The sequence below is a fragment of the Pinus tabuliformis genome, chromosome 5_2, assembly GCF_031772625.1.
Source record: "Pinus tabuliformis cultivar Carrire ecotype Pingquan chromosome 5_2, CPIR1, whole genome shotgun sequence".
Taxonomy (NCBI): Eukaryota; Viridiplantae; Streptophyta; class Pinopsida; order Pinales; family Pinaceae; genus Pinus; species Pinus tabuliformis.
The window spans coordinates 773,880,273-773,888,656 of NC_142306.1; the positions used below are offsets into that span (position 1 = coordinate 773,880,273).

The following is an 8,384-nucleotide window of genomic DNA, read 5'->3' on the forward strand; positions in this document are numbered from 1 at the left end:
CTAATTTAGGATATGTAGGAGTTAGTTAATTTTCATATGTCACTATCCTCTTTGAATAATTCTCATCGGATAATAGTTTATAGATATTTAATGTAAAAGAATCCACTTTATAAATTCCACTAAGTTGTTGGTAGCCATTAGTGACAAGACCACAAGTAACTAGGTTTTTAGATATGGAAAAGTTATTCAAAGAGGAGAGAGGCTATGCAATGTTTGTTTTTTGTTGTGTATTTGAAGCTTTTGTAAGTGAAAGGCTAACCTTAAATGCATGCAAACATTGTTTTCCTTTGCATTATCAATATACTAGGGTATCTTTATAGATTTCATCTTGTTTTTGTTTTCTCTTGGTTATTTTGCAATTATAATCTCTATATAATTGGTTGTGCATCAATTTCCAAGGGTTAAAGAACACTACATTTCCCACAACAAAAAGACATATTCATATCTAGTACCATTTCATTTAGGACATGGTAAATTATGAAAATATGATACTGAAGAATGTTGAAACTTTGCAAAATGTTGTGGATGCATTAATAAAATTATCAAGTGTAGGTAAATTTAAGTATTGATGTGATTCTATGGGCCTTATGGTCCCTATTAGTTTAGTCATAATCTGATGCATTCTCCCTTAAGTTCTGGCAAGGGATATGACAAGTTGGAGAATGTTAGGACATGATGTCATACGCCTTGTACCAGTGTAGAAAATTGACGATATGAATAAAATACAAGTAGTAGCATGGAATCACTGTTAAGCATAATAGGTAATAAATATTAACTAGTTATGAGCAATGGATGCTAAACAATGCTATGAAATTAATGTTGAGTAGCAACAGTGGGCCAAATAATCATTAGTAGTTTCCAACATGGAGTTGGAGAACCATAAATGGTTTATAGTTCCATTATGCCTATTTATTGGGTTCTTGGGTAAGAGGAATGTATGGATTTTATCTTATTGTGACATTGTTGGAATTTCTCTAAAGCCTTTATGTTGTTTATACTCTTGTCTAGAGTATAGAAACTCTATGATGTATTTTGAATATTGAGTATGTTTTGAAGAGTTTATTTTTAGCTTTTGTTTTTCTCAAAAAAAAAATCACCATAAAATCATTATATAATTGTTTGTTATATCTTTCTAATTATTCTCAACTTATGACTTTTAGCCATGAATTTAATTTTTTCTAAATATTTTCTTCGAATGTAAAAAAATACAATGTGCACCTCTAATTTAATTTAATTTATTTTATTTTATTTTATTTTATTTTATTTTATTTTATTTTATTTTTATTTTATTTACCACTCTAATAGTAAATAATTAAAAATAATTAAATCACAGTACATTCATAAATACTTTATCTCCCTTGAGGGAAAAAATTGTAATGATTCTAAATAAATTAAATATTGTTACATTATACATATCTCATTCACGATATGATTATTATGCTGAAACAACATTGTGATGTCTTTAGAAATCTATATTTAGTTAATGTGATAATAAGGCCATCGACTAGATCAATCTGAGAATTCGATCTTAATCTTTGAACATAAATATATCGTCGTGTCATCCATTTTACTTTTGAAATGTTATTTTAGCATCTTTAAAAAATATACGAGTTAAGCATAACATCTATGTTTAGTTCAATGGTGTCATAAATTCATATTTTATTTCAAATGCTTTCATATTTTTTTTTATAAGAGACGTGTTCTAATTGATGTTCCGTCAAATAATTAGAATACTAATTTATAACAATAATAACGCTTAGAATTGTGATGGTCGGAAAAACATTCTCTTTATGGCCAAGACTCATCTTGAAGCAAATGAATGGTAGTATATGTTATGGAAAGTTTGCAAAATTTTATATATTTGGACATTGTTGTTGGTCCTTTCGTTTGGATTAAGAATTATTATGGTGTTATGATGGGGTATGAAAATATATTTGTTTTTAAGAATTCAAAAGGTAGTTAGGATGATGGAAGATGGTAAATTTTGTTTTTTTTTTTTATTAAAAAAATATTAGAGTGTTATGATGGGTATGAAAAGGTATTTGTTTTTAAGAATTTAATTTGGAATAAGAAAGGTAGTTGGAATAGAAGATGATAAATTTTGAGAAATGTATTTGTTTTGGATAAAATAAGAAGAGATGGATAATTTGATGTGATTTGTGTTGGTTACAAGGGAATAATGATAAAGAGTAAATATCATCGATTGGTTAGTGAATAGTTGAAATTTTTATGAATTTATGCTTTGATTAATAATGAAGAATATAGAATATAAAGACATTGAAGTAAGTTGATAGTTTTACAATCTCATGAAATTATGTGAGTAATTGTTTTAGGAATTAGCTTTTGGGATTGATCTACTCACTGTAATATGTATCATCCTTTCCATATTAGGTTGTTAAATGAACATTGTGGTAAATCACTACCATTAGGTTCATTTATATTTTTTGGATGGAAGTGGTGTAATGACTTACTTTAAAAAAAAATTGTGTTTTATTTATATGGATGGTGTTTATTTTCTATTACTTTTAACTTATGTTGTAATGAACATAAATATGTTTGTATCATAAGTTGAGCCATGATAAAATAAGGGACATGTTTGTAGTGTAAATGGGATTATGGTCACACCCTTTATCTTTTACGGTCTTGCACTATGCTATATTTTGGAAATGCCCCTTACGTTAAACTTCTCATGTAAAGAGAGAGATATGATGACACTATTACATAATGTTTTTATTAAACATTTAGGGAGAGCATGATTTATATTTTGAACTAACCAAATTAATCATATCAAGTGTGAGACTTCTATAGTAGGAGATTGACTCATAGAGACATACTTATAGAACTTGTTCAATGGATAAATTGACCTTTTTCGAAAAATGAAGCTCTATGGATTGAGTAAGAAGTGCTTAATTTTAAGGATCATTTTATTTTTTATGACATTACTAAGAGTTTTTGGGTAAACTTTCCAACACGCTTGTATGAATGTTTGTGAAGGCATTGATATAGGAAAAAGACCCTTCAAAATATGTGGGTACTTTTTCATATAAACTCCCAAATAAGCCAAATTTGACTTGGGATATGAGACCCGTCTATATTCTAGCCTAACATCCCTTACAAAATTTAATTTTGTGTGATGATGGAATACATATAGTGCAATGTGTAGTATGAAGTTAATCTAAGTTTTGAAAGAAAACTATTCTAACTTGTCCTAGTTCTAAGGGATAGACTAATTAACAAAATAGAAAGTAAATTATATACTTATATATGCACTTTCAAAACACTTAACTATTAGAGAAAATCTCAAAATCATAAATTATCATTATATATGTGCTCGATTATTTAGTCAAGAACAAGAAGCCATTCATAACCTTTTATTTACCAATTTACAACAAAAATATAAGAAAAATAATTAAAATGCAAACCATAAAGATACATAGAAATATTCCATACATGAATTATATAGGCTTACAACAGTGGATATGACAATACAAATATATGGAATAGTCGAAAGAAAACATATCAGACAACACCAATTAATCCTCCTCCAAGATGGTCCCAAGGGTTTATTTTCCTTCTAATTCTTAGAATAGTTCTCAAAAATTACAAAATGCAAGAACACCTTCAACTAGGCACCGTTAGGCATATATCTCTCTTGAATTGCAATTATTTCGTAGGAGTTGGAATTGTTTCTTAATTTCCCATTAGTAGATGCAACTTTCAGATTTTTTTTTTTTCATTTTTTTATAAGTTTGTAATTAACTATACAAATATGACCCAAAGGACATATTACAAGTAGCATTTCGCCTTACCTTGAAAATAGGTGACCTATACTTCAAGTTGTGAAGCAGTAGAAAATACTACCTATATAGTATATTTTCTTAAGAAATCTTGTAAGTGAATACATCTCTAATCATAGGGCTTGTTTCTCTTTGTATCTAGGTTCACTTTGGTTATAGACCGTTTTTATTTTCTATCTTTCTTGTTCCACATATCTAGGTATTCTATTTCATTGACATCAAAAACATCATATATTATCGTTCAAAGAAACAAAATGCCTATGGGGAGACAAATATCAAGATTAGGGATGGTAAGGTTTTGCATTTTATAATTCAACTATGTTTACCATTCAATCATTGAAAAACATTTTGACTAAGAGTAGGGGCTGTTTGTTATGCATAGATAGTGTCTATTTTGAAATTTAACCCATTAAAAGAATACAAAACATCTTCACATTACGGATCGTGGTGGAGGTTTCCCTTTGTCACAATGAAATAAAGTTCCCAATGTTGTGATATGTCACAACCAAAGGAATTTGAGTTACAATGAGTAAAAATATTTTACATGCAATATATCACAAGGAAGCAAGTTTTTTTGAAATGAGAAAAGAGAATTTTACAAGTTTTGGAAGAATTTCCAAGGTAAAAACAACAAAGCAAGCATTTGATGAGATTAACGAGTTTCAATGTTAAAGAACCGAATTCAAAGTAAACAAAAACGACATATAGTAAAGTCTATGCAAAGTCCATGCAGCTTCACAAACATCCACACAAAAGGAGGAGCCCATGCCCCTTTTTCCTCCATGAGATGGTGAAGTAAAAAATAGCATGGATGTTGCTAGCTCTATAGATGGCAGAAGTAACATCTAATACTTGTTTGGAGAGATTAAAACGCGTATTTAGGAATTATACATCAAGAACAAATTACAGCATACAATTAGTACGGAAATAATTTACGAAGTGAACCAAAGTTTATTGAGAAAAAAGGAATAATTACAGCAAAGAGAAAACTTCTCTGGACAACCCAGGTCTGAAAAGTTACGCTAGAGCGTCTGCGATTGTGTTGTCCCTGTCCCTCCGTTTCGATACCGTGATCTTGCAAAGCATCGGGAAATAACCTCCCTTCCACGCCTCTGTTTAACATTATCTTCTCATTGAATGGAGCGCAGGTTTTGAGGGCTGCAATCCACTGGGCGAGCACGCCTGTTTTTCGCCCGAGAAGCTTTCAGACCTCCCAGGCATATCAGTGGCGGTTTCAGGCATCGAGCAGATGGTTAGTCCACTGCGGTTTCTGGCTTCCGGAGAACTTGTTTCTCCTTGTGCAAATCCTCGATCGATGCGTAATTTTCTATTACCTGAAGAAATCAATTCTACGTTAATGGAAATGTCATCGGTGTAATCGTTACGTACACACTGTTTCGGCCGAACGCCCGTTCTGCAAATCGGGCAAGTCGAATGCGAATAAAACCACATGTCGATACAATCTATGTGAAAGCTGTGTTTGCAATTCGGTAGAAGCCTCGCTTTCTCGTTCTCCTGGAATTCTGACAAACAGATGGCGCATTCGAGCGCCGCGTCTTTGAAGCTCTGCGCTTTATACTCGAAGACGGGCAGAGCCTTTGCAACGCGCGCTTCCAAACCTATATTACGGAGGCTCAAGGGATCCTCGGGAGCAAAGGAAAATCCACGGCGTCGAGAGGAATTGGTCGCTTCAGACAGAGAGGGTTGCTGGCCGTATTTCCTGCAGCGTAAAACGAACCAAACTGAAAACGAGAAAATCGCTGTGACGACGATCACTGTTCTCGTAAAGTTGTAATTGCTGCCGAATGGTTGTGGCCCAGGATCGGGGGGCGGTATGGATGCATTGTTATTCATGTTGTCGAACGCCATGGCCAGTGTTGAATCTATCTCCGAGGGCATCGTCCATAAATATGGATATGAGGGAGAACATAAATTTAATATTACTTCGGCGACAATTTAAGGCTATTGCATTGTGATGTGTGAATATCAAGTAAGAAAATAGATTATACCTTAAAATATAAAAAATAGTAATATAATGCATCATAGGTTAAAATATCAACTAAAGTTTTTATGCGCTTGGAGTATCTGTAAAACTATTTCTGATTGGTTAAGAATTAGTTTTTTCACACTTAGAAATATTTATGTTGGGTTAAGAATTAGTTTTTTTGTTTTTTGTTTTGTTGTGTTTGTTTTTGTTTTTTGTTTTTATTTTTTTTTATTGAATTAAAAATTAGTTTTTTCTTACTTCTACTTATTTAGCAAAAGCGAATTTTTTTTTTTTTTAAATTACTAGTACATAATTCCAGTTAACATTGTTTTCCTTAAATAAAATAATAAATTATTCTAATTTATTATTAATAATCATTATAACTATCTCCATAATCGATTTAATAAATAAATTATAATAAATTTTAAGTTATTATAAATTTCTTATATTAGAAAAAATACCTACTAATATTAATAAACATTTCTTCTCACTGCACATTACCAAACTCATGATCTCTAATGTCTCATTTCTCCATGCCACACTATAAACTACATTTCATCTCAATGAAACGATGAATTTGTTTTAATATTTTTAAAGTAAACTCCTTAACCACCGCCAATTAATGTCCAACTACAACCAAGAGTTAGCATAATACATTTGCCTTAAATTTAGAATGATGATGGTGGTGCTCGTTTGTAAAAAGGATAGTAATCTAAGAGTTTATGGCTAAGATTTGATGGTGGAGGATGTTGGGTTAGCATAATACTTTTGCTTTAAATTTAGAATGATGATGGTGGGGCTCGTTTGTAGAAGGATAGTAATCTAAGAGTTTATGGTTAAGATTTGATGGTGGAGGATGTTGGGGACATGCATATGGTGTTGTTATTACATGGGAGGATGAAAGGTGTTTTAGAATAAAAATATATGAAAATAGAACTATGTAATATGAATAATATAAATAAATGTGATAAGTTTAATATATATTATTGGTAGATAATTATTAGAGAATATGAATATTTATGGACATTTATTGTAATAGAGTATATAATATTGTATATATTATTTAAGGGTTTTTAGAAAGTGTAATGCATTTAATTAGATATACTCATAGCATGTTGTGGGTTGTATTTAAATTGATGATTTTCTACAAGTTTTAATGATGTGTTGCATTTTCATGAAAAATATTGAGTGAATTTAGTGGATGCAATTTATCTCAATAAATAAACTTTTCATATTTAAATGGAAAATATTTGGTCAATGTGGCATGCTATATTTAAATGGATAGTTTTGGATTATGTATATAAATTTAATAAAATATATACATTTGACTCTTTAACTTAAGCTTTTGAGATAATTAGGTGAACCAAGTAGACAATAATGAATGATATTTAATCATTTTGATAGAATTTGGATAGACTAATTACTCCCCAATCTTCCAACTTAGACCTATGACATTGGGTTAATAACCGTGGATGTAAATATGATAGAAGAACCTTTTGAATCAGGCTTCCAAGATGGTTCAAATAATCAAGGGGGCAAGATTGGTTGATATTGGATGAATTTGATAGATTAAATAGTACCAAATCCTTTGACCTAGACCTACTACACTTGCTAGATGATCATAAATGTAAATTGAACAAAACATGCACTTCTTAGTGTTGATGTGACTTTTAATATTTATTGGATAACCCTAGAAGAACCTAAGTACCTTTTTAGATAGATACCCCTCAATGCTTCAACATAGACCATTGAGAACTAAATATGATCTTCAATGACTTTATCACCCAAAAATGTGGTGTCGTACATTTAAGCATAGATGAAAGTATCATAATCTTCACAATCCAAGAATGTGAGGCAAACTAATAACCTTGATCAATCACATATTTGTATTAGCTAGAAAGCTATGTTAAAGAAATATAAACAACCTTGACAACCCACAAACCGAGTGTTACAAAATGACCTCAATAACCTAAAAATATAGTACCACCCAACAACCTTTGATAAGTCTCAAACGTAGTATATTTCAATAAAAACTTAGTGATATTTACTTACAAAATTAGGTAAAACTGTGTTAACAATTCACAAACATAAGATAAATTCAAAAATTTGATGCATTTTATGAAATAAATATCTCCAATAATGACATTAAAATAAAAATTACCACTATTTATTTAAAAGCATAATTTTCTCCCCAATTGTACATTATTTTTCCGGTTATTTTCTTTCTGGTTTTTTCTTTGAACAACAGTTTTGACCTTCTAATAAAGTTATGATTTTTCCTAGGGGAAAAGAATACAAATAAATGTACCTCTTGATTTAACGAGGCAAAATAAAAACAGTTAGTTCTAATCTCCAATAAAGTTCGTTGTGAAAGATTAAATTTATATATTACAAAGAATCTTTTGGTAAAAATCACATAGAAAAAAATCTCGCATTTCTAACCAACTAATGTGGTTCATCTCCTTAACTAACAATCAGAATTGCAGTTAATCTCCTTTCACCCTCCCTTTTAATAGTATTATAAATTATCGAGTCAATGAACGATAATATGATGATGATTACTTTTTAGTAAAACCAAATAACTTACTAGACAACATATG

At 30.4% G+C, this 8,384-nt stretch overlaps 1 protein-coding gene across 1 annotated transcript; it reads right to left on the reverse strand.

Annotated features, from left to right (window-relative positions):
- Window positions 1-4,919: 4,919 nt before the first annotated feature.
- On the reverse strand, window positions 4,920-5,696 carry LOC149161563 (RING-H2 finger protein ATL7-like). The gene has a single exon (XM_089434919.1). It carries the CDS (start codon window positions 5,694-5,696, stop codon window positions 4,920-4,922), a length of 777 nt encoding a protein of 258 aa, XP_089291045.1.
- Window positions 5,697-8,384: the final 2,688 nt, after the last annotated feature.

What these genes read in the sequence shown, in the direction of transcription:
- LOC149161563 (XM_089434919.1), bottom strand. Translation starts at nt 5,696, where the DNA reads ATGCCCTCGGAGATAGATTCAACACTGGCCATGGCGTTCGACAACATG.